Source organism: Megalobrama amblycephala, linkage group LG24 (assembly GCF_018812025.1).
Source record: "Megalobrama amblycephala isolate DHTTF-2021 linkage group LG24, ASM1881202v1, whole genome shotgun sequence".
Classification (NCBI taxonomy): Eukaryota; Metazoa; Chordata; class Actinopteri; order Cypriniformes; family Xenocyprididae; genus Megalobrama; species Megalobrama amblycephala.
Genome location: NC_063067.1, coordinates 18,386,244 through 18,413,913, shown reverse-complemented (window position 1 = coordinate 18,413,913; position 27,670 = coordinate 18,386,244). Strand labels below are relative to the sequence as shown.

The 27,670-nt window shown below is 36.1% G+C and overlaps 1 protein-coding gene and 1 long non-coding RNA gene across 3 annotated transcripts; one reads left to right on the top strand and one right to left on the bottom strand.

Annotated features, from left to right (window-relative positions):
• Positions 1–414: 414 nt before the first annotated feature.
• On the bottom strand, positions 415–5,972 carry LOC125260629. Its single transcript, XR_007183088.1, has 4 exons — positions 5,726–5,972; positions 5,442–5,568; positions 2,263–2,578; positions 415–1,017 (listed from the first exon to the last, which is right to left on the bottom strand). It is a non-coding gene; the product is annotated as an uncharacterized LOC125260629 (long non-coding RNA).
• Positions 5,973–12,279: 6,307 nt separating this feature from the next.
• Positions 12,280–27,297, top strand: slc26a10 (solute carrier family 26 member 10). 2 transcript variants are annotated; one of them, XM_048177197.1, is made up of 19 exons: positions 12,280–12,883; positions 13,853–13,963; positions 14,090–14,247; positions 14,333–14,497; positions 14,641–14,793; positions 14,973–15,055; positions 15,977–16,124; positions 16,236–16,349; positions 16,602–16,679; positions 20,195–20,290; positions 20,402–20,508; positions 23,041–23,110; positions 23,296–23,475; positions 25,452–25,506; positions 25,595–25,683; positions 25,767–25,821; positions 25,896–26,002; positions 26,107–26,133; positions 26,202–27,297. In XM_048177197.1, the coding sequence occupies exons 1-19, from the start codon at positions 12,619–12,621 to the stop codon at positions 26,220–26,222; spliced, it is 2,082 nt and encodes a 693-aa protein (XP_048033154.1). In that variant the 5' UTR covers positions 12,280–12,618; the 3' UTR covers positions 26,223–27,297. The 2 variants fall into 2 exon arrangements, with proteins under 2 accessions (XP_048033154.1, XP_048033155.1); XM_048177198.1 differs by lacking the exon at positions 12,280–12,883 and adding an exon at positions 13,551–13,636.
• The last annotated feature ends 373 nt before the right edge of the window (positions 27,298–27,670 follow it).

Here is a 27,670-nt window from a genome sequence, read left to right as displayed (position 1 = left end):
GCACTTCATCTTTGAGAGAGCAGGGAGATTTCCTTTTAACCTATTCCAGCACATTTGCACACCAAGGTAAATCTTGATGCTGGCACTTTTACAGAGACGGAAGAAAAAAAAAAAATTAAAAATGGAAATGAACTCGTACTTGTGTATGTAGATCAAAGACACAGAATTATTCAACTTTTTGCCATTGCTTGATCTTCAAAAATAAAAGAAACTAAAGTGGGGAAACGCAGAGATGGATAGATCAGTCTAGGTTGGATGGAGGCGTCTGCTTATTTATCATACTCTCCTTCACACTTTTGTTGTAAATAATCTGTCCTGTTGGTTTTCATATAAAAGTAGATAACCCACATGACCAAGATGATAACATTTTCACATCAAAACCAAATCTGCATCCCTGTTCATGTGGATGGAAATCTGTTTTTGTCATTTGTTAAATTTAGCATTTAAAAAAATGTTCATATTCAAGTGTTTATTGCTGCAATTATACTAGTTAAATGCTTTCATTATTAATACTTTAAATACTTTAAGTATTTGTAGTGTTGAATTTGGAATGGTTAATTTTTAAACTGACTGTATTTAATATCTCAATTAACCAAGATTTTGATTCATATAAAAATGCAGTCCTCAGAGGAACAAGTTTCAATGGTCTGTATTGCAAGTTGTTGTCCAGCAGAGAGCAGTGCTGAGTCAATCCTGAACCAGTGAATCTACACAGTAAGTGGTTCACATAGGCCTGTTGCAATATTCACAATCTTAGTCTCACATAATAAATCAACTGAGTTTAATGTTCATCATAAGACTGAACTCTGTAGAATGACAGATGATATATTTGCACAGGCTTATACGTTCTTGTAGCAGAATAAGCATGTCTGAAATGTGAGCGGTCCTGCCACCATCCCCCTCTGCACACCTGCACTGATGTGTATGATAGTCCAGAACAGCACAGCTTCTTCAACAACTCTCTCTTTGATGAGACACACAATGCCAGCTCTGTATGGCGGCCCATCACCTGTCTACCTGTGGGAAACAAGGGCACTATGCCTCAGACACAAACGGCAGGGCAATCCATGGAAGTCTGCTGAACCTGTACAGTGGGTTGTGATTGAAAAAAATTAATTCACACCTAATGAAGTGTGAGGATGTCCTGTATCAATTTCTCCACTAGGGGACAGTCTTTAAATCATTATATCTTAGATTATATAAGTAATTTTACATGATAGTCTTCAGGGGATAATATGTGTACACCATTCAAAGTTTGGGGTCAGCAAGCTCTTTTTTAAAAAGAAATTAATTATTTTATTTAGCAAGGAGCAGCACAGCAACAAAAAGTACATTTTAAATAAATGCTGTTCTTTTAAACTTCCTATTCAATAAAGATTCCTGAAAAAAATGTATCACTGTTTCCAAAAAAAAATGCAGCACAACCGGCGCTTTCAGTTGTGATAATAATAATAAATGTTAGTTAAGCACCAAATTAGCATTTTAAAATAATTTCTGAAGGATCATGTGACACTGAAGACTAATGATGCTGTAAATTCACATTTAAAAATATAATAACATAGGAAACACTTGGTGAGTATGAGACTTCTTTCAAAAACACAAAAAAAATTACAGACCAAACTTTTGAATGGTAGTGTATATTATTACAAATTTTATTATACTAAACTATTCTTATTTGAACTGAGAAATCTGATATCTTTAAGACAGGGTTGTGCTTTAGCATTAATTATATATATGTATATGTGTGTATATATATATATATATATATATATATATATATATATATATATATATATATATATATATATATATATATATGAAGACTTCAGATGCAAAAGCCTCTAAGTGCCATCTGAAATTTTCTTCTAAAATAAGCATTTTTATCAAGCTTGTATGTTTAGGTATGTTAAAACAGTTTAAAAACAACTAAAGTGTTCATTTGTTCAGATGATTTTTGTAATAAAGTTGTGCCCTAAAGGCCTAAAATTCAGCTCAATTGTCTCAAGGGTTCAAGTTTAAAAAAGATTAAACATTAAACAAAAAAAATCAGAAAACCTAAAATAAAAACCCAGAACAGAATTTTGGGTGAATCAAGTAACAAGGTTTATGGACTCAATTTCACACAACAGTCACTTCCTCCACCTATCATAATTAATATTTCCCCTATAGACCCTTGACCATTTGTTAAATTTATCATCATTAGTTATACGCATTTAAAACTGGTGATGTTTGTTTCATTGATGATATTTCAGTTTCATTCACCTCTTTTTAATCATCCATCGCCATGCTTTAAAAAAAGCACTGTATCCTCAGCAGAGCGGAAGGGGTGAGTCTCCAGGCACTTGGCTTTGTCTGCCTTTTGGCTCGGGCCATCAGATAACAGTCTGGACAATGGCCCTCCATTCTGCGGCACAGGTCTTAAATGACCAGGAAGTGGCCATGAGCGGTCCCGTTGGTCGGATCCCATGGGTCCGCTCAGCCCTGACGGGGCCTGGATCAGAATGAATGGCAGGAGAGCATGTGGGAGGAAATAAGAGGCCGGTGGCCACCCAGCTGGAGCCATGACTGCCCTTTGATGCTGAAAGCAGAGAGGTGAAGGTGAAGGGTGGGTGCAGGGAGTGCAGGAGGAACAGTTATTGGGTCCTGTTGAGCATCTTGCATGTTTTGGCCCCTGACACTGACAGGGAAACTTCTGTCAGGAAACATCATACAATTTACACTAAAAAGTATAAATTTTTCCCATTATTGGTATACATCACTTAGCTATGATAAAAGTGACATGTGAATTTGTCCTCTGCATTTAACCCATCCAGTTAGTGCACACACACACACACATACCCAGAGCAGTGGGCAGCCATTTTTGCTGTGGCGCCTGGGGAGTGATTGGGGGTTAGGTGCCTTGCTCAAGGGCACCTCCGTCATTTCCTGTCGGTATGGAGACTCGAACCCACAACCTTCAGGTTACTAGTCGGACTGGCTACCAGTGTGATTAGGCCATGACTGCCCCAAAGCTGGTTTTGTCCCTGGGTGGGCTTGAACCACCAACCTTTTGGTTAACAGACGAACCCACGAACCAATTGCACCACAAAGATGGGGATAAAAAAAAAGAAAGAAATATTTGCTCGGGATTTGAACCCACATGAGTGACGTTGTTGACCAATGCTCTACAACCTTGATTTTGAAGAATGTCATAGACAGGACAGTAGTTTGGCAGACCTTTCTTAGGGTCTCTTCGTCCAACCATTCTCAGTATTTTAACGCAATCACATCACATCTTTGTTCTTACTGATTGCAGAATCAGTAAGAACAGAATTAAGCCATATAAATCACATTTAATGCTGAGATCCTCTAACAAACTTTTATTAGTGATCCCAAGAGTACGTCTTAAAGGTGCCCAAGAATGCTTTTTCACAAGATGTAATATAAGTCTAAGGTGTCCCCTGAATGTGTCTGTGAAGTTTCAGCTCAAAATACCCCATAGATTTTTTTTAATTAATTTTTTTAACTGCCTATTTTGGGGCATCATTAACTATGCACTGATTTTTTCAGCGCGCCGCCCCTTTAAATCGCGTGCCCCCTGCCACACGAGCTCTCGATTATATTACAGCACATTTACAAAGTTCACACAGCTAATATAACCCTCAAATGGATCTTTACAAGATGTTCGTCATGCATGCTGTATGCATGCTTCGAATTATGTGAGTAAAGTATTTATTTTGATGTTTATATTTGATTCTCTATGAGTTTGAGGCTATGCTCTGTGGCTAACGGCTAATGCTACACTGTTGGAGAGATTTATAAAGAATGAAGTTGTGTTTATGAATTATACAGACTGCAAGTGTTTAAAAATGAAAATAGCGACGACTCTTGTCTCCGTGAATTCAGTAAGAAACGATAGTAACTTTAACCTCATTTAACAGTACATTAGCAACATGCTAACGAAACATTTAGAAAGACAATTTACAAATATCACTAAAAATATCATGCTATCATGGATCATGTCAGTTATTATCGCTCCATCTGCCATTTTCGCTGTTGTTCTTGCTTACCTAGTCTGTTGATTCACCTGTGCAGATCCAGACGTTACTGGCTGCCCTTGTCTAATGCCTTTCATAATGTTGGGAACATGGGCTGGCATATGCAAATATTGGGGCGTACACCCCGACTGTTACGTAACAGTTGGTGTTATGTTGAGATCCGCGTGTTTTCCGGAAGTGTCGAGGTAAATTCAAATTTTGAATCTAGGGCACCTTTAAATCCAAGGGAGACCACGCTTTTGCTGTCACTGGTCCAAGATTATGGAATAAGCTTCCCTTCGAGGTTAGATCGTCCCCTACATTAGGTATCTTCAAGAGCCGTTTAAAATTACATCTGCTTTCTCTGGCGTTTTAACTTTATACAGGAGCATGTGTTTCGTTGTGTTGTTTGTTTGATTTTTTGGTATTTTAATCATTGATTTTGCTTTCAATGTACAGCAATTTGGAGCTACAGAGTAGCCTGGAAAGTGCTCTATAAATAAATAAATACAAATACAAATACAAATAGAGAAAGCCTTGCCATTAAAATAGATCATGATTTATATCTGTATTCAAAAAACATGTATCAAATCTGCTCAATTTGGTCATCCAAATGAAACTGTGATTCAAGTATCACAAAAATATAAACGAAATATTCATTTATAAAATTATAAATCAATTATAAATTAAAATTAATGTAATAGTACTTTAATTAATCTGATCGTTAAAATTAATATTTTAATCTAATTGCTAAATAAAAATTAAATGTTAAAAAAATTATATAATTTTTTATTTTTATGTAAAATGTATATTTTTAGAATTTAGCATTTATTTATAAACATCAAATTCAAATATATTAATATTTTTATAACTTTAAAAATTATATTTTATTACATATGTTATTTTTGAACTTATATTTATTAAAAAAAATCTTTTTTTTTTTTTAATAAAAATGACTCGATCATCATAATCCAGTGATCATTAAATATAACACGGTGACTGTTCAGTAATTCGGAGTGACTGTATATATGACCCTAACTGACTCAATGTATGAGTGTGAACAAGACAAGTACTGTAAGTGCCTCCATTACAGCCTCTCTTGCAAAACTGACCACGTCAGTGTTTCACTCCAAAAAGACACATTTAGTAAAACTGCACATCTAAGCAATAGTGTAAGAACTCACTGTATCATTATCGCTAATCATTCTCTAAACCAAAACCATTACGGTTATCCATAAACATGACATTTTGACCATCTCAACGACATTTGGCAAAAACAAATGAAACCAGTCTGACAGAGTGGCCTAGAAATCACTGATGTCAGCTCTCTTTTAGAGCCAAGAGTCCTTCAGGATCTCTGGACTCTTTACTTAAGATGAGTACGTGTGTGTGTGTGTGTGTGCGTGTGAGAAAGAAACAGCTGACCTGGGTCCACCCAAGACCGCTCTGGCACCAAATATTTTTTATCAGTCTCCACTGAGATCCTCAGGGGTCGTATAAAGAGGGAATATAGAATTTGAGGGCCACATGGGTGGAGAGCACAGTGATGGAGCTGCAGACAATGCAAAGAAAATTTCACAATGTAGTTCCAAGGTTGTGTCCCAACAGGGCATTAGAGCAGCACAATGCTCAAGTAAGGGCCAGAAACAGTAATTCCCCATAGCACAAGCTACTGCTACACTAATACTTTTGAAGTCATCTGTACTTACCATAAATGTTGAGAAGATTCTGTATGTAAAGATCTATCAAACACCGCATACTGTATATAGAGACGTGTGAGATTAGAGGTCAAGGTGTGTCTGCTCAGGTTTATCCTCCTCAGAGAACAGAAGGTCACTGCATGTCCTTCCACTCCCCTTCCTCTTCTGCTGCTGTCAGACGCCGGTCACACTCCTGTTTTCCCAATGACAAGACAAGTTACCATGGTTCAAAACAATTTAAACTTTGTAAGCGTTTTACTGTGCTGCTTTTTCTGAGTCAGCACTCAATGACCCCAATCCTTCTGTTTTTGTAATCAGTTATTTTCTGGCTTATTCTGCGCAGAGCCATTATAGAACATATTAGAATAATATCTAATATATTTAGCAGATGTTGCTTATGGATGTATGTATACTTTTTCTTTTTTTTTTTTTGAAAATCAACAAAATAATGAAAAATATATGACACAGAGGTATATATATATATATATATATATATATATATATATATATATATATATATATATATATATTTACTAGTGGGTGCAGGACACTATAGTTCATTTATGAAGGTGAGGATAGCAAAATAAAGGAAACTATGACATTATACCCAAAAATTCTTCACATAGTGGATTACCAGTAAAACTGATAAAATTTGGGACCAAAAATTATTCAGACACTTTGACCTGACCATGTTTTGCTTATCTGTTATCTGACATAATTAAGATTAAATTTTTTCTGACACAACTTAACTGAGATCTTGTCATATTTTATTACCAATTTTTTTAAACTATAGTGAATAAACTGTATTAATGAATGAAATTAATACATTTTGGTTTGACTGTATATATTCAAAATCATGTATTTATGTAATATTTTTATATAAATTCAGTTTATTTACTGCCAAGCAAACATTGCATACATTATATAGTGTTTTTGCAGATGTTGCTATTGATGTACATAAAATTATTATTTTACAAGTAAAATTAATATAGAAAAAAATCTAAATTATACAAGATAGAAGTCTATCTAGGCCTATCTATCTATCTATTGTTAACTTTTAACAAAATAATTTAGGCTGTAATATTCATAAACCCAGGTAAAAACTTCAATAATGCACTTAAAGTGCTCTATTTTTGCACACTAATTTTGTATTTAATGTACTAAAAATTCTTCTTTAGTACTTTTTAAGATAATCTTAAGAACATCTAAGTGTACTCAACTGTGCTATTTTGAGAATATGAACTAAAATGCCACTTGTAGTACACTTTGTATGAAAGATGGGTTCAAGTGAACTACAAGTGGTAACTAAATACATTTTTTAATACAGAGATAGTATGTTAAAAGCACATTTTAGTTCATATTCATGGTGTCTCAAAATAGCACAGTTGAGAATTTTTCACCTGGAAAAACATCATAAAACACACAATAATAAATGTATGTTAATATTCTCTGGTTTTGATGTGCCAGCACTGCTGCTAAGATGGTCATGTAGAGACCAGTTGCTAATAAGGAGCAAAACAGAACTAATCATTATTCATTTTAACTTAAGCTATTAATGTGGAGACGCACTCGTGATAGAACAGGAAGGGAGAGGTGGTCGGATGGCGACAGAAAGATAGGTTCAGCACCCGTCTCGGTGTCGAGGTCAGAGCAAAGGACATACAAGTGGGGGGAAGATGAAGTAGCCCATAAAAAAGATAAGGAACAATGAGAGGAACTATAGAATTTTCACAAATTATTATGACACCCCTCCCAAAACAAGAACTTGATGAAGAAGACGACAATAGCTGAGGACCACGACACACTCTCAGCGTGAGGGGGGCATGGAGGTTAACAAGATATTGTTCTAATGCAATTATTGCATATACAACTAGGGAAATTATACCACAGAATGATTTGGAGCCAAAGAAAACTAACTTTGTCTCCCTTATGCATGACATGCTTAATTTTATGCAATACAAACTATGCAATGAGTACAAAGGGCCTCATGAACAAATTGTGTTATATGTTCAAAAAAGAATGAAAAAACACCTAATACTAAATGCAGCTGTTTACACAGCATTACAGGACAGTCGTTGGGGAAATATGCCTGCTTTATTAACAACTCACCGCTTGTCAGCTCAGAGCAGACTGACATCCAGATTAGACTGTAAACACACTCCAGTCAAAGGGAATAAGAGTGTCACTCTTGTTTATATTGTCTTTGTTCTGGTTTATCATAACCTGTATTTTCTTGGAGTGCATATGCCTCGTCTTGCTTTTGAGGGGGTTCAACACACCATATCCTCTTCCATTCAGCGCATTGTTCCTTTCACCGCTGATTAATATCTTGTTTAAACAGTCACCAGACGCAACACGCCATCAGCGTGTTCATAAATTCTCCTGAGCTGATGAACACAATAGCTGCATTCCTTAACAAAAATCCTCCACATATCTACAGAGACCTGGAGATTCTTGGAATATGGGATCAAAACAACTGTATTCTCTTATAATTAAAAATAAACCCAAAATGGATACACTTCACATTTTGGAATGTACCCAATGGTGAAGACATTGTGAAGACATCCCCTCTGGATGGCTTTTGCTTTGTCTTTAGCAATACCGCCACAGTGAAAAAAAGTTACGAAATTAATGTCTAATGCTGATATAAAAGGTTTGTGTAATTTGGGAAAAATCTCTTAAAGAATGAATGAGATAATTAGTAATAAAGTTCATGCACTTTAGCCATGTTTCCCTCAATCAGAGAAACATATTTGAAGTGATGGACTGATCTTTTTGTTTTGAAAATACATCAAACAGCATATTTTTTATTATTAAATAAATATATATCTGCTAAATTCTTTCAAGTCTAAATTTCTATAATGTTTTCTCAAAGTCAAATATCAGACAGAATAGTGTTATTTTAGTATCATTGATATACTATTATAATTTTCCTTAATATTTTCAATTAGATTTTTCTTTTTATATTAATTTGGTTGTGTTTTGTCATTTTTATTCGTTTTTGGTTTTTAATATGTCTATAGTTTTAGTTAGTTTATTATTCAATTTAAACTAAACGAAAATGAAAAATATTGAAAAATAAGTTTTTTATATTTATTTTACTTAAATTTTCTTTTATGCTTTTTTGAATATGACCTTTCATACAGTTTGGGAATGTAAAAGGTCTGCAAAGTTTTAAAGATCAAAGTGAATAACAAATAAAGTTACTGTCTCCTAAAAGAAAGAATTGATTCTGAACTGCCGAAACGAGTCGTCAGTAATTCCCAACATGTTCTCCAGCCAATCCACCTATATAGGTCGTTTTTCACTTCCCTCAAATACGACCCATCGGAGCGTTTACTAAAGTTGCGCCCCTATTAACAATAGGGCACTTTCATTTTAATTCATGAAATACGAGCCATAGGAGCGTTTGCTAAATTTGCGCTCCTATCGACAACAGGACACTTTCATTTTAATGCATTGTTCTCTTTTATCTGCGTCATATTTCGGGTTTCCCGTAGCTCAATCGGCAGAGCATTGCAACATATAACAATATGCAATCATGTGATTGCATGTGCTCATAAAGTGTATATGCACTATAAATCACTAAGGGTAGGTTTAGAGGTGGGGTAGGGTGGGGTGGGTGTAGTCCTTAATAAAAAAAAGTAATTTTTGCTAAACGGACATAGGACAAATGGTGTAAGAAGTCCACACATTGCATTTAAATGAACACGCATTTTGATTGGTAACGGCAGTCGTATGTCATTTCATGACGACAGACGTAACACGACACTGTCATTATTTTTACGCCAGATAGAGGGCGCATGACTTTAAAACGTAAATACAGGTCGTAATAAGGTGCTTTTTTTTTGGAGGATAGTCTGGTAATTCCAGTCTAACTTCCTGTTACATACCTATGTAACAAATTTGCATAATGCCAGCCTATGGTCTTCATTGGCGAATAACGTATACTTTGACCCGCCCACAAAAACACTGTTGTAGCTGAGGCCTGGAAGAGTTTGGTTGTGTTTTGTCGACATTTCATGAATTCACACTTAAAATTATTAGATTAGAAAAGAGTATGCGTATTTGCCGTAATGTCCGGGGGAGGGATTCGAGCTTGGAATGTGTCCCGAACCCAGAGTACTCCCCCGTATCTTTGGATAGGATAGTAACCAGGCGAGTGTGAGGGTGGTGGCGGGATGCAGAAAAAACTGTCGTGGATCATAGGTGAATCGGCTACGTATTTATAGGCCTCCTCTTATGCTGATTGGGTAGATCCTTTTAACATGCTCCTCCCGAACTTTGTTAATAAATCATGATGTTGAGAAGACTGCATGCACTTCAAAAGGATGAGGACACGCTCTGTAATTGTTTCGGAAAAAAACTGTTCATATCACTGCGTATTCAACCACAGAGGAAGCCTCCAGAGCTGAAATTCAGATATGGTAATGGGAATTTTGTTTCCAACACACGCTGTCAACGGTAGACCAATCACAAGAGACTTAGCCATCTGACCAATCAGAGCAGAGTAGGCTCGTGGAAAGGAGCAGTTTAGAATCTTCAAACGTTTTAAGAATCTTTGGCTGCATCCGAAAACTAATGCTGGGTACACACTAATAGATTTTTAAAATCTTATAAGATTTTCAAAATGTGAGAGACCACAAACATGAGGACAAAAAAATTCTAGATTTATAGTGTGACAAACAGATTTTCAAACAGAGTCCCAACGGTGAACAGGGGAAATCTCGCAAAATCTCTCGAGACTTCAGAATAAACACGGCAGACGACAGGCAGGAAGAAATTGCGATGATAGTGTTTGGAATGATCCACATCAGGATTTCTGATTCCGATTCGCAATCGAGGAGTCTCCGACGTTCTTCCGAGCAGATTCAGTCACTCTTAACACACCTCACACCACAGGAAAATCTGATAACCGGGACATTACCTAGGATTGTCGGAAAGGGAGAAATCGGCCCAAATCAGCGCGATTTTCTTGTGGTGTGTACCCAGCATTAGGCATCTGACTTGTTGCCTCGCTGCCTTATAGACAATGACCCTGCAGGCAGCGTTTGCACACAAAGATACCTCACGAAACTGACTTCTTACAGACTTCTGAGGCAGGGTAACAGTTTAATTATCTATCGTGAAATAGAGCTAGCATTTCTCGCTAGAAATGTCATCAGAAGTTGAAAACGTTGGTCAAAAAGTACATTTACTCACAAAATGACACCGGAACCTTCAGACGCCATCTTTCTTTTTCTAGCTCAACTGTCACTGAATGGAACACATATAGGATTGTGAGATATTAAAGGCAGTGAAGGATACATCTATGCTGCCTTTAAAAGTCGATTTGAGGAAGGTATCTCAGGAGACAGGAAGTGAAGCATTGGATTTGGACATGCCTTGATGCCTTCCTACCTCTGAAGGCAGGATTTTTTAAGTTTTCGGATACAGCCTTTGAGAAATGAGGTGATGCAATGTATATTATGTTTATAATGTATGTTATGAGCAAATTAAAGTGTTTTTTGACCTTTGATGCATGTAAATCTACAACAAATATAATAGGGGCAGTTTATATAGTTTATTTTATTTCAAGTAATGTTCAAGTAAAAGTTTTTTTAATGGTTTTAGTTTTAGTCAATGATAATAACCCTGGTCAGAAACCATACTGAGATAAACAAAAACTACAACAGTACCGCCTCAACCAAGAGTTTACAATGTGATAGCGGCCTGCCCAGTGCAGGTGTGTGGCATTCTGCACGAACCAACAAACAACATGGCCAGGAAGAGGTTCATTCATGCGTCCTAATACTGGGCTATTACCAAAACAACTGTTCCATTTATATTGTATCATGCTTTGTTTTATGGGTTGCACATTTTGTGAGATTGCAATCTCAGGCACCCGTGACATTGTCTGGAGCTACAAACGTCAATGGTTTTGTTGGCTGAGCCAGCGCTGAAGTGATCTCCACCACGTTCACACTAAAACTGGAGGCTCACCCATTTTTCATTCAATTTTATCAACGTAAGTTACTCTTCAGACAATAGAAAATACTTGACCATGGAAATGAAGAACATGCAACTGGTATAAGAGTTTCTTGAATTAAATCTTTTTGTATATGCCATACTTTGTCTCTAGACTACTCAATGGGTGATAGAAGGTTCCACTTCTATAACCAAAACATTTCATCCCAAATTGCTTCCTCTTAACTAATGAATCTGTTAATGAAATATAATGCACGCTCACCAGAATCATATTGCGGTTTGATCAGCGAAGCAAAGAAAACATATATCATCATTACACTTCACAAGGCAGCTTTGGTTCCTCAAAGCCCATGAAGACACCAAAGGCAGGGAGAAATCGACCCTCTCCCGGAAATGACCACCTCTAATAATCAGTAATAGTTCTGGTTTGAGGTTTCACCTTCACCCTGTAAACAAAAGCACTTTGATCATCATGCAGAGGTCTCACAGAGCTATACATTGTACACTTTCTATAGGCTACTCCATGACTCCTCATGTTATAGCCATGAAGAAAGAGTCTCTTTTGAAGAGTTACGGGCCATGATGGGGAGGAGGGTCTGAGAGCTGGTCTATGTGTTAAAGATGAGAACGTTCATGTCATTGTTTGCTTTGTAAAAAGCCTTTAGCAGTAGGACCTGGAAGACTTGAAGGACATTTAACACTGAGGTTTGTCAAGTATTAAGCTCCAAAGTAGCATGTTTTTTGCCGTCTGACTTTGACTTTACTAAAAAAAAAAAGACCCTGCTGTTCAATTGGCTACTTGACAGGAAAATACAATTGTTCCTGATGTCAAATTCCAGCGACTCCTACTATAAATGACGGGCTGGGCACTTGTTTGGAGCAGTTTAACTCTGAAGATTATTTACCTTGCTCTCGGAAGAACACTGTAGGACGAGATGAGCGCATCAGTGGCTGTGTATAGAAATATATACACTGAGGATCGCTTCAGACAGACTTATGGTACGGAAGCCCAGTCTAGAGGGAGAGAGCGGCTCCGCGACAGACTGGCGCAGAGATGCAGCTGCTCTCAGGTGGAGTGTGTTCACCTGCTCAAGAAGAGACTGCCCGTGTGCAGCTGGCTGCCAAAATACAAGCTCAAAAAATGGCTTTTAGGAGATATCATAGCGGGACTGACTGTTGGAATAGTACACATTCCCCAAGGTAAAAAATAAACCTTAATTAATTAGTTGTTTGTAGTACTTGTAGGAGGCTAATGTAATAGCAAGAGAAAGAAAAGGTTAGAGAAAGAAAAAAGTTATTTGAATAAGCTAAAATCATCGACAACATTATATAACATGCTAAATTATTGTATTTTTAAATATATATAAATGTACAAATTTGGTTTAAAATACGTGCCAAGTTCTTAGAAATGTAAATCTATGTATGAATGTCAGATTCATATGGTTTTGTAAATAAATAAACACATTTTTCTTTTTTCGAAATCATTGTCATCGAATAAAAAGAATTAAACTCAATTATTTGCAACTTGAATACACGAGTAGCCTACACAATTTCATAATTAGCCTACTTTTATTATTTTTGAGATAATTTTGAGTAACAAATATTGAGACGTTTTATGTTTACTCCATTCGTATTCAACAAAAGTTTTGCTTTATATAATTTTTTGCTTTATATATTTGCTTTAAAATAAAGTTTATATATATATATATATATATATATATATATATATATATATATATATATATATATATATATTTTTTTTTATTATTATTTATTTATTTATTTTTTATTGAATATTACCAAGAACAAAATATAGTTTACAAACAAGAGTACATATAACCATACATGTCAGGGGTAATACAAAAAAACAGAAAAAAATATATATATTTATAAAGTTTCTTGTCACATGACAGCAATATGGCGTCCTACATATTCGTTATTACGCGTTTTACGGTGAGTTTGATTCGGCGTATTAAAAATACATACAAACTGCTGAAAATAATTCCGAAATTCATAACATGTTCATCATAGAAAATGCATAAGCCTATTTAAGATTTGTGTGAATGTAACTTTTAATGTATTTTAATTTAATAGATGAAATACGCATGTCTTTGACTCATATTCAAGACAACATAAACATAAACATTTTTTTTGTTGTTGTTTTGTTAGGAATGGCCTTTGCTTTGTTGACTTCGGTGGCTCCTGTCTATGGTCTTTACACATCCTTCTTCCCTGTGGTTCTCTATATGCTCTTCGGCACTGGTCACCACGTTTCCACAGGTAAAAGACTTTCATTTACCAGAGTTTGGCTTTGTGAAAAAACTATTTAATCCTCAACCATGTTTAGCCATTCATTGTTAAATCAAGAAACTGAAATACCATTATCCAAGGGTTTGACTTTTGCAGGTACCTTTGCTGTGTTGAGTCTGATGACTGGCTCAGTGGTGGAGCAACTGGTTCCCATCCCGCTCGCTCTGAATTCCAGTAGCCCAGAGGCTGCAGAGCTTGAGGCCCAGAGAATTGGGGTGGCATCAGCTGTAGCATTTCTCTCCGGCATAATGATGGTAAACGATATCTGCTCTATTTGAACACATAGCACTCTTTTAAACAGAATTTATGAGAGCGTGTTGCTTGTTTGTATTGTCTCAGCTATGCATGTGCGGCCTCCAGTTGGGTTTCCTTTCCACATACCTCTCAGAACCGATTGTTAAGGCATTCACAAGTGCAGCCGCCTTCCATGTGACTGTCTCACAGCTGCAAAGCATGTTGGGATTACGACTACCCCGTTATGCTGGCTCCTTCTCTCTTTTTAAGGTCAGAAAAGGCATAACATATTCCGTTTTTTTTTCTATTCTGGTTATTAGTTTAATAATTCTAGTAACAACTGCAGCAGCATCAGTGAATATATCTGAGCACAAATGAATCAGGCATGTCAGAAGTTCCCTTTAAACCCACAGACTCTGGCTTCTGTGATGGAGAATGTGCCCCACACTAATTTGGCTGAGCTGGTGATCTCACTGCTCTGCCTGGCTGTTCTGGTGCCAGTTAAAGAGGTCAACTCACGCTTTCGGGAGCGTCTCCGCACTCCCATCCCTATAGAGATCATCACAGTGAGTTTGCACTTCACAACAGGCATTTGAGAAGATTTAGAGACATAAATAAGCAAATGAACTTTTGTACAAATATTTGGCATTCACCAGCCAACTAGTTCAGTAGATTTCATCATCTTATTTTCTACTGTTGTCTGCATTGTGAAAAATAATCTTCCATTCTGTTGTGGCTCCTGCAGGTAATAATTGCAACGGGAATTACATATGCATTTTCTCTGGATTCCAAGTATGACATACAGATAGTAGGACATATTCCAGCAGGGTAATATATTCTTGTATTTAATACATTAAACTCATAATATTCATCAATAGTAATGTTATACACTACCGTTCAAAGGTTTAGGATCGGTAAGATTTTTAAATGTTTTTTTAAAAGAAGTCTCATGCTCACCAAGGCAGCATTTATTCGATATACAATAATATCATTACTGAATACATTAATGTTATTAAATATTATTACAGTGTAAAACAGCTGTTTTATATTTTAATATATTTTAAAATGTAATTTACTCCTGTGATGGTAAAGCTGAATTTTCAGCAGCCATTACTTCAGTCTTCGGAAATTATTCTTATATGCTTATTTGGTGTTCAAGAAACATTTCTTATTATCAATGTAAATCAATGATGCATTTTTCATTGATGAATAGACAGTTTAAAAGAACAGCATTTATTTATAATAGAAATGTTTTGTAACAATGTAAAATAATTTACTGTCAATTTTAATCAATTTAAATCATCCATATATTAAATTATATTTAACCTGCATTTTAAATATAAAATCTGCAGTTTAACTGTAAGGTCACACTTCACAATAGGTGTCTTTAACTACTATGTACTTACATCAAAAATAATAATTGTTAGGTACAATGTACTTTTTGTGCTTACTTAATGTTGTATTGCAAAACACTGGTAGGGTTAGGACAGGTTTGTTGGCATGGGTAGGTTAAAGGGTGGGTTAATGTGTAAAACAGTGTAATTATAGATAATTATAGTAATTAATTACAGCTGTAATTACATGCAGATATATATATATATATATTTAAATATAAGTACAGTGTTAAAAACTGTATGTACACAATAAGTGTGTTCTCTCAAATGATTAATTAAAATGTTAGTACACAGTAGTTAAAGACACATAATATAAAGTGGGACCAACTATAATTTAAAGCTACATTTTTTTCAGCTTCCCTGAGCCACGTCTGCCTGCATTGGAGACAGTTCCAGAAATTGCTGGTGACACAGTTGCTATCACCCTTGTTGCCTACGCTGTGTCTGTTTCTCTGGCTATGCTTTATGCTGATAAACATGGATACTCCATTGATCCAAATCAGGTAAATACTTTATAATTAAAGTTCTGAAAAGTTTTGATGGTGCTAGTAAAACCATGGTTACGGGTTTGAAATTTTGTTACTCATCAAAAGACATTGTTCTTGTTGTTGTAGGAGCTTTTAGCACATGGGATCTCCAACACTGTGTCATCTCTCTTCACCTGCTTCCCCAATTCAGCTACACTGGCCACTACCAACATATTGGAGAGTGCCGGAGCTCACACACAGGTACTGGTTTGTTTGAGATCACCTCTACTGTTCGCTGTTCAGCCACTAATACTAATAATAATTTCTAATACATGTTAGAAAACTAAGCAATGTTATGTTGCAAAGGTCATGCTGAGAAAATGAAATAAACATTTTGCTGTAGTATATTCACTGCTAGAAGATTAAGTTAATGATTTTCTGTATAAGTTTTGTTTTGTTTGTCAAACATATTAGAGTAGCTATAGATACAATAAAATCCTTTTTCTTCAACAGCTCGCAGGACTGTTCACAAGTCTGGTCGTTCTTATTGTACTTCTGCTGATAGGACCTCTATTTTACTTCTTACCCAAGGTAAGAGTCCCTTCCCAGCTAAAAGGAAACATACTTAGAACTTTGGCTAATTTTCTTAAATGTTACTACTTGTTTCAAAATGTTCAACATTTAAAAAGTAATGTTCCTATAATGTTTAAAATGATTAAACATTAACTTAAAGGTGCCCTAGAATCAAAAATTTAATTTACCTTGTCATAGTTGAATAACAAGAGTTCAGTACATGGAAATGACATACAGTGAGTTTCAAACTCCATTGCTGCCTCTTTCTTATGTAAATCTCATTTGTTTAAAAGACCTCCGAAAAACAGGCGAATCTCAACATAACACAGACTGTTACGTAACAGTCGGGATCATTAATATGTATGCCCCCAATATTTGCATATGCCAGCTCATGTTCAAGGCATTAGACAAGGGCAGAACGTCTGGATGTGCACAGCTGAATCATCAGACTAGGTAAGCAAGCAAGAACAATAGCGAAAAATGGCAGATGGAGCAATAATAACTGACATGATCCATGATTACATGATATTTTTAGTGATATTTGTGATATGTTTCGTTAGCATGTTGCTAATGTACTGTTAAATGTGGTTAAAGTTACAATCGTTTCTTACTGTATTCACAGAGACAAGAGAGCTGTCGCTATTTTCATTTTTAAACACTTGCAGTCCGTATAATTCATAAACACAACTTCATTCTTTATAAATCTCTCCAACAGTGTGGTATGTTAGCTTTAGCCACGAAGCACAGCCTCAAACTCATTCAGAATCAAATGTAAACATCCAAATAAATACCATAGTCACATGATCCGACGCATGCATGCAGTATGCATGATGAACATCTTGTAAAGATCCATTTGAGGGTTATATTAGCTGTGTGAACTTTGTAAATGTGCTGTATTATAGTCGAGAGCTCGGGGGCAGGGAGCACTGCGTTGAATCGGTGCATAGTTAATGATGCCCCAAAATAGGCAGTTAAAAAAATTAATTAAAAAAAATCTATGGGGTATTTTGAGCTGAAATTTCACAGACACATTCAGGGGACACCTTAGACTTATATAACATCTTGTAAAAACTGGTTCTAGGGCACCTTTAAAGGTGTTTTTAAAAGATGTAATATAAGTCTAAGGTGTCCCCTGAATGTGTCTGTGAAATTTCAGCTCAAAATACTCCATAGATTTTTTTTATTAATTTTTTTAACTGCCTATTTTGGGGCATTATTATAGCCGATTTTATGCTGCGGCCCCTTTAAATCCCGTGCTCTCCGCCCACAGAGCTCGCGCTTACCTTTTAAACAGTGCATTAACAAAGTTTACACAGCTAATATAACACTCAAAATGGATCTTTACAAAGTGTTCGTCATGCATGCGTCGGATTATGTGAGTATTGTATACTGTTATATCGTTTACTTCTGATTCTGAATGAGTTTGAGGCTATGCTCCGTGGCTAACGGCTAATGCTACACTGTTGGAGAGATTTATAAATAATGAAGTTGTGTTTATGAATTATACAGACTGCAAGTGTTTAAAAATGAAAATAGCGACGGCTCTTGTCTCCGTGAATACAGTAATAACCGATGGTAACTTTAACCACATTTAACAGTACATTAGCAACATGCTAACAAAACATTTAGAAAGACAGTTTACAAATATCACTAAAAATATCATGTTATCATGGATCATGTCAGTTATTATTGCTCCATCTGCCATTTTTCGCTATTGTTCTTGCGTGCTTACCTAGTCTGATGATTTGGTTGTGCACATCCAGACGTTAATACTGGCTGCCCTTGTCTAATGCCTTTTATAATGTTGGAAACGTGGGCTGGCATATGCAAGTATTGGGGGCGTACACCCCGACTGTTACGTAACATTCGGTGTTATGTTGAGATTCGCCTGTTCTTCGGAGGTCTTTTAAACAAATGAGATTTATATAAGAAGGAGGAAACAATGGAGTTTGAGACTCACTGTATGTCATTTCCATGTACTGAACTCTTGTTATTTAACTATGCCAAGATAAATTCAATTTTTCATTCGAGGGCACCTTTAATGTTTTTGCTAACCTTCCCACAAACAAGAATTTAAAAAAAAAAAAACATTTAAAGTCCCCCTGTAGTCAATTATTTTATCCCTTAAAACTCATCTTTGATCACCAAAATGACATATTTTTTTAAATTCAAGTGAAAAAAAATTCTTCATGCCTTAAAATAGCTTGAATGTAACTCTACACCCTTGCCTCATTTCATATACACGGATCATTGAATATGCAAATTAGCCCCACCTCCACTCGCTCACGCCAACTCGGAGAGTCTACTGTTGCTGCAGTGAAGAGGCAATTTGTTGTTTGTGTTGTGGCTACATGAAATAAATGCACATCCTTGAATGAGCGCGGATTTCCAGTGTATTTACTTGAAGTTATCAGGTAGGCTAATATCTATGGTTTGATCCATTCCAGAGGCGGCCAAAATCAGAATTTATAATGGACTGAATAGCTCTCTCAGAACTTGACTTGCGAGGACACACTGACTGAATATGCACATGAATCACGGTCACACACTCAGAGCAATATTGTTTTAGCTGTTTTATAGTATTAAAATATTTCGAAGGACAAAATCATGAACTTTACTGGCTTTACTTCAAGTCAGCTGGCACTTTACTTTGGCACAGCCCTTGCGACGGTTTTGTCATTAATTTATATAAATTAATATGAAAGCCTTTTGCTTGACTACTTTATCAAACAGCTAATAATGTGTTGCTAATGTTACACACATCGTTCCTGTTCTTCATCTCAGACAGAGTCAGACAGCTGCCTTCTAACAATCAGTATCCTTACAAATGCTTTGAACAACTCAGAACGTCAGTGGAAAGGCATATAGTTCATCATAACATCGTAATAGACTCGCTATATTGCTAAATCGACACAATTTTTCATATCAACAGAAAATTTACCAGGATAACCTGGCTTCTCTCGAGACTTTTCTGCTTCAGAGCGGTCATAGTTAATGATATGTTAAAGCCTGCCGGCACGTTGTTGTGATTGGTTACAAGGTAGTCTGTGACGTCACAAACACCACCAATTTCAAACTGCGGGTTTTTGCTTTACTACAGTTTCAAACATAAAATACTCAGCAATGGTGCTGACTTTTGAATTTGCACATGGTTTGTTTTAAAGCATATTAAAATCGCTACATAGACATATAAACAACATTAAAAACTTGATTTTCACCACAGGGGGTCTTTAAAAAAAACTGGACATTTTGAATGTTCTGAGAACATTTAGAAATAACTTAATGGGAACGTTATCAAACATTCTTAGAACATTTTTTTTTTGTTAGCTGCGTTTACCAGTGACACATTTGCAATAAATTTAAGTTGCATAATGTGAAAAATTTTAAGATTGAAATAGAGTATTTACTGGGATATTTCTTGAGAGTAATATGGTTCATAGACATGTATTAGCAAAACAAATAGGGTACAGTTTGAATTTATGTTCTCTTTAAAGGAATTATCAATGTAACCAACAGCATTTCTCTCCACCCAGGCAGTGCTTGCTTGTATAAACGTGACCAGCCTGAGACAGATGTTTCTGCTGTTCCAGGATCTTCCTGACCTTTGGAGAATCAGCAAAATCGATTTTGTACGTTTTTACCACTTCTCGTTCCCAGAAAAGTGCTAAATATCTTTAATTTTCTAAATGATATTGAGTTCAGCTGATTCATTTCAATTCTGGTTATGTATGTTTGAGCAGATGGTGTGGCTTGTGACCTGGCTGTCAGTAGTTGTGCTAAATGTTGACCTGGGCCTGGCCATTGGGGTGGTCTTCTCCATGATGACAGTTATCTGTCGCACACAGAGGTATCTACAGGGCATTATATACTAATTTTGTTACAAATTTATTGTGTAAATCTATTCATTGGTTAAAATGCTATGACACTGCCCCTTATGGGCATACTGTCACTTTTTGAAATATTTAGTATAAATTAGAGTAGGGTCGTGATCTCCACTAGGGGTAACAAGTGCCCTCTTAGGGTCGCTAAACATACATTATTTTAGAGGAATTAATGATTTCACTATAGACTATAAAAAAAAAGTTGGACTATAAGTTTCCACTTCCTTCCACTGTAGAAAAATGAAGCCAAAATATCCCAGAAATGACCGTTGATGTTGTGTCCCGATCACTTCATTTGGAGCCCGAGGCTGCACAGTAGTGATCCTGAGGTGGAGCTGCCCATACTCCCGCTCCCGCAGACTCAGGGGCCGTTTACACTACACCATTTTCAACTAAAATGGGAAACTTTTTATGTTTTGGCCATTCATTTACATGACAACTGCATTTTGGGGGCCTGAAAACGCAAACTTTTAAAAATGAGTTTAAAACTGCCAGTTTTTGAAAACGGTACCGTTAGTGACGTTATGCGCATGCATAATGCTTGTTCTGTTTTTTATTAGTACATTGTTGTCGTGTAAACTTACCCTCAATTGTAAGCAAAGCTGTCAAAATGTTACACACCGTTTTTAAGGCATCAAATAACTAACTAAAACGAAACTTATTGGAAAAACAAAAACTTGAACTACCTAAAATAAAACTATTTCACACTTCAAGCTTTTACAGTTACTTCAAACTTTCAGGCTAGGCTTTCTCAAGCCAACATCAAAGTTTATTTACAAACTTTACTCATCTTTGAGTTTGGCTCATGTCCCATTCGATTACATAGAGAGGACATAGTTAATGAGCTATACTGCAGCCAGCCACCAGGGGGGTGATCTAAATATTTTGTCTTAAAGGATTAGTTCACTTTCAAATTAAAATTTCCAGATAATTTACTCACCCCCATGTCATCCAAGATGTCCATGTCCTTCTTTCTTCAGTTGAAAAGAAATGAAGGTTTTTGATGAAAACATTCCAGGATTTTTCTCCATATAGTGGACTTCAATGGACCCCAAACGGTTGAAGGTCAAAATTGCAGCTTCAAAGAGCTTTAAACGATGCCACACGAGAAATAAGGGTCTTATCTAGCGAAACGATCGGTCATTTTCTAAAAAAAAAAATAAAATTTTACACGTTTTAACCATAAATGCTCATCTTGAACTAGCTCTCTTCTTCTTCTTCTTCTCTATTAGAATTCCAGCAGTGTAGATGCTGCTAAGTGTATTACTGCCCTCCTCAGGTCAAAGTTTGAACTAATTGTTACATACTTGCACTAGCAAATTGAATATGACAATTTAGTTCAAAGCAGCATCTACACTGTTGGAATTCAAATAGAGAAGAAGATGAGAGCTAGTTCAAGATGAGCATTTATGGTTAAAACGTATAAAAATTATTATTTTTTTTTAGAAAATGCGTGATGGTTTCTCTAGATAAAACCCTTATTTCTCGTCTGGGATCGCGTAGAACGCTTTGAAGCTGCACTGAAACTGAAACTGTAATTCTGACCTTCAACCGTTTGGGGTCCATTGAAGTCCACTATATGGAGAAAAATCCTGGAATGTTTTCATCAAAAACCTTCATTTCTTTTAGACTGAAGAAAGAAGACATGGACATCTTGGATGACATGGGGGTGAGTAAATTATCAGGAAATTTTAATTTGAAAATGAACTAATCCTTTAACATTTCATGATGTGTGCAGCACACTTGATAAAGATAGATAATAGATTATAGATTCTAAATTAATATATAATAAAAAATTATTAAAAAAATACTATGGCTAAACCAGACCGAGCAGCTCTATACCTGTCAAAAAATTCCTATTTTTTTTTAAAAAACAATTTCTGATCCAACAACATCATACAACATATAACTGTGCGATCATTTTTGTATGGCAAGCAATAAAAATGACACCTGAATGTACATGCTGAAGAAAAGCATGCACAGGGTTCCCGTTAAAGATGGATTTTATATGTTAATGATAACCAAATTGTTTGTGGATACAGGGTACTTCTGTGTAAATCAAATTTAATTACAAATATGCGTAGATTTCAGAAGGGTTGTGAAACATATAGCATTTAAAAAGAGATCCTCTGGGAGAAAGATTGGAACCACTGAATTAGAGTATCATTCTGACTGTATAGAGATAACGATATTAGCAATCCAACTAGAGCAGCCCCAGTGAAACAAGGTATTGAGTACATAATATAATTGAGATTGAAACTACCTAATTAGATTTGTGTATTTATCTGCTTTAATAATCATGTTTACTACATCCTTTAATTATGCTTTCCAAAGCTCAGGGGCTGTATAAAAACAGCAAACCAGTATCCCGTACAGACCCCTGTGTTCCAAAACAACCTTCCTCTCCTGGCGGATATGAAATTCACATTTAAGGAAAGGGGAGATAAAGTTGAGACAAAAAGATGTCCCTGAACTCATAGTAAACTTTCTGTTTTCAGGGCCAGCTGCTCTGTGTTAGGAAGAGCCGCCAACACGGAGATCTACAGATCCATCAACAACCATAATAAAGTGAGTCAACAGAGTCAGTCATATTAAGTTTCTATTCTTATTACCACATATAATGTAATTTACTATGATTAGAATTGGGCCTGGTGCATTTGGAAGTGCAATCGATTAACTGCATTTGTCTTAATCACATCTCTGTTGTGTAACTGATAATATGGTTATACCCTCTCCATCCCTCTGTACCGTAGTGCTATGAAGTCCCTGGTGTGAAGATCCTGACCTACAATGGGCCTATCTACTATGGGAACCGTAGCTTTTTCAAGGCCGATATGGCTCAGCTTCTGGGCCTCACGCCTGAGAGGATACGCAGCCGAGAGAAAGCCTTGAAGGCCATGGAGAAGAGAGAGAGAGAGGCCATAAACTCTGTAGTAAGATGATCAATCTATCAATTTATACGGAATATGCTCAGTAGTGTGTTTACCCACCATGCAAAGCACGCAATTTCGTAGGGCCCCCGCGATTCCGCCGCCCCTTCCCAAAAACTGTTTATTAAAGGTGCCCTAGATTCAAAAATTGAATTTACCTCGGCATAGTTAAATAACAAGAGTTCAGTACATGGAAATGACATACAGTGAGTCTCAAACTCCATTGTTTCCTCCTTCTTATATAAATCTCATTTGTTTAAAAGACCTCCGAAGAACAGGCGAATCTCAACATAACACCGACTGTTACGTAACAGTCGGGGTGTACGCCCCCAATATTTGCATATGCCAGCTCATGTTTCCAACATTATGAAAGGCATTAGACAAGGGCAGCCAGTATTAACGTCTGGATCTGCACAGCTGAATCAACAGACTAGGTAAGCAAGCAAGGACAATAGCAAAAAATGGCAGATGGAGCAATAATAACTGACATGATTCATGATTACATGATATTTTTAGTGATATTTGTAAACTGTCTTTCTAAATGTTTCGTTAGCATGTTGCTAATGTACTGTTAAATGTGGTTAAAGTTACCATCGTTTCTTACTGTATTCACGGAGACAAGAGCCATTGCTATTTTCATTTTTAAACACTTGCAGTCTGTATAATTCATAAACACAACTTTATTCTTTATAAATCTCTCCAACAGTGTAGCATTAGCCGTTAGCCACGGAGCATAGCCTCATACTCATTCAGAATCAAATGTAAACATCAAAATAAATACAATACTTACACGATTAGACATGCTGCATGACGAACACTTTGTAAAGATCCATTTTGAGGGTTATATTAGCTGTTTAAACTTTGTTTATGTTGTTTAAGGCAAGCATGAGCTCTTGGGGCGTGGAGCACGAGATTTAAAGGGCCACACACCCTGAATCGGCTCATTTCTAATTATGCCCCAAAATAGGCAGTTAAAAAAATGAATAAAAAAAAATCTATAGGGTATTTTGAGCTGAAACTTCACAGACACATTCAGGGGACACCTTAGACTTATATTACATCTTTTTTAAAAAAGTTCTAGGGCACCTTTAAAGGTATACTATGCATATTTATTTTGTTCAAAATGAACAAGATTTAAATAATGAGTCAATACATTATCAATCCCTCTTCCAAAAAGTATTTTTGTCTAACCCTGATTCACTGTGGCAAGCCTATTTATATTTTTAGACCTGACAGGATGGTTTTCACAGAAAATATGCCACTCGCCCGTCCATGACGCGTGTATGGTGTGAGAGTGCCATAGGTTCTTTGTCACAATGAGTGAGAAAGGTTGACCTGGAGCAGCTAAATCTCAAACCTCCAGGGAATCATCCGTTTTAAAAAAACACCTAACAGACGAGAGTCTGCTGGCAAAAAGAGAATGCGATAGAGCTCGTAATAAAATGAGAATCAACACTGAATTGGCTTTTTGGAGATGCGAGAACTGAGGGATTTGAAATGTTGTAAAAGCGGTGCAGAGATGGTGTTTTTATTACTCAGAACAGATAAATTGCCATATGTACTGTAGCTCTCAAACATAGTTAAGTGTCATATTCATCTGCACAGTCACACAGAGCCGAAGCACAACCAAAACTCCGTAAAAAGCATGCATTTTGTTTTTTAACCACTAGAGGGACAAAATTTACATAGTATACTTTAAGATAATATTAAATATTATTTTATTTTTATTACATTTTGGAGTCTCATAGCTGCGGTTTTATTTTACCTGCATTGAAGTGGTTTTAAAATCACTGTAATGCCAAAAAAATAAGAAGCATTTTCATTTCCTGTAACAGTAATCAGTCATATATTATTATTTTGATACGTCTTTGGCTTGATATTTTGAAGATTTTCTTCTAACAACAACAAAATAACAGATTATGAAAAGAAAACATCTGATTGGATAACTTTAAAAAAAAATTTTTTTATTGTTTTTCAAGGAACAAGGAGTTGCAGACAGTTCATTTTCTTCAAAGAATGATTTGTTCAGATCAGGTGCGTTCCCACTTTTTTGGTAGCATCTAAAGAGTCTTTTATTTCAGACGAATCACACCCGTGGGTTTTTCTCATTTGTTTAATGCAGAGATGGCTGAGGGTGAAGTCCAGGCCGTGTTGATAGACTGCAGCAGTGTCATTTTTGTGGATGTTGCGGGAGCTCGGTTATTCATACAGGTGAGCGTTTTGTTTTGACACCAGTCGGCATCCTCATGAATAATGCCATATGCTCATGCCACGGTACGTATATCCTGTCACAGATGTGCATGGAGTGCCAGAAGATTGGGGTAACAGTATACCTGGCTAACTGCAATGGTGAGTTTCTTGGTATATACTTGGACAAAACTTCCAAACTATTTCCTGAGAGTAATATTTTCTCTCTTCTGTAGAGAGTGTACTGAAGATTCTCACATCCAGCGGGCTTATGACCTACATGAATCCTCAGCATATCTTTGTTACAGTCCATGATGCTGTGGTCTACATACAACAGCAGCGGGTAAGGCTTCTTCATACACGTCATTTCAAAACAACATATTTTGAGAGCTAAACCGTTACGGCACAATTGCATTTCCATTAACATTACATCATTTTGTTTGACAGGAGAAACCTCCTGAGAACAACACAACGGTATGGGTATGATTTATCTGAGACTACCAAAGTAATGCAAGATTCATTCTAACTGATACTCAAAACAGGAACCGAAGACCTGTGGGTGACTACAAGTGTGTCGAGGATCGAGTCATTCCAACATTTATTTGGACTCAACATGCTGTGATGAGTTTTTCAGGGCCCTCTATGGTGTGTAAGAGTACTCTGCTGCAGTGGCTGTTGTGTTCATTACTTGCTCAAGGCCTGTTCACACCAAGACAATTGCGAAAATTTGATGCTATAAATATTTTAATTTGAGTGAACGACTGGTAATGTGTTAGTTTAGACCAACACAAAGATTTTCATGCTGTCAATGTGATGGATTTTTGTACAGAGAGGTGTGCTTTTCCATCTAAGAAAACTGGCCAACCAATAAGATTCACGTTTTTGGTCACATCTCCAGAGCAGACGCTGTTACATAAAACTACAACTTAGTGGCGAACAGGCTACTTAGCTGAGCAACAGTAAACGGCGGAAGAACAATCTGCAACAGGCTTTCGTCTCTTTGTACTCTTATTTTATGTGCTTGTTTGATGTCTGAATCTGGATGGATGTTTGAAGACACCTATATACTTTTTGACTTCCTTATTCGTGATGAGCAGGTGTCATGACATGAACAGACAGTTAAGCAGTGCTTTGTTTACTGGGGTATTCCAGCTTTTTTTTTTTTTTTTTTTATAAACGCCACCTACTGTCAGAGAGCTAAATTGCATTTTCATTCAGGTCCTAAAATCGGACAGAATATTTGTGCCAAACATTTGTGTTGGTGCGATTCGGCCTTAACATGCAACATGATTTACAGCAGTGCTAACAATATTGCTAGCCCTGCAAACACCACGTGTAGGCAAAAAAAGAGAGGTAAATTATGGTTATTTTATCGATTCTGTATGTCTGAATCTTTTCAATTTATCAGAAGTGGCTGAATTTGTATTTTAATAATAATAATGTACATTCTGATCTTACATTGTTGCCATATTTTACTTTTAGAGAATACATAAATGCTGTACATGTTATTAAAATGTCCTTCAAAGAAAAAAAAATACATTCACACATACATATATATATAGTATTATTTATGAAATATTCACATTCTTGTCAAATTAATTGGTAATCATTACATTGTCATGTTCAGAGATTGCCAACAGACCAAAAAAAGAAAGAATTTTCTAAAATAAAACTTTTCTCCACTGGACAATTTGTTTCTTTTCAAGATGATTTTTAAAGGGTAAACTTGATAAATGAAAAAACAAACAAACAAAAAATACAATAATTTTGATTTACTCAAAATTCCCTCTTTAACCAGGTTTGAATCAAAGTTTGGTAATAGTATAAACTCTTTACATTTAATCATGAGTGTTGTCAGTGTTACACATTGCCACTTATCTACTACTGACAACCTCATTATAACCTGATACCTTGACCTCATAAAATATACAGTTCAAACACAGTCTAAAATGCTCAAATAATTCTTCTGTTTATTGTTTGATGTCTGCATTTTTCCTGGTGTATTTCAAAG

Bases quoted from the DNA above. Each gene is read 5' to 3' on its own strand.
- slc26a10 (XM_048177197.1), top strand. From the start codon at position 12,619: ATGAGCGCATCAGTGGCTGTGTATAGAAATATATACACTGAGGATCGC. The intron at 14,248-14,332 runs GTAAACGATATC...GTATTGTCTCAG, and splicing joins TTCTCTCCGGCATAATGATG to CTATGCATGTGCGGCCTCCA. The intron at 14,794-14,972 runs GTGAGTTTGCAC...TGGCTCCTGCAG, and splicing joins TCCCTATAGAGATCATCACA to GTAATAATTGCAACGGGAAT.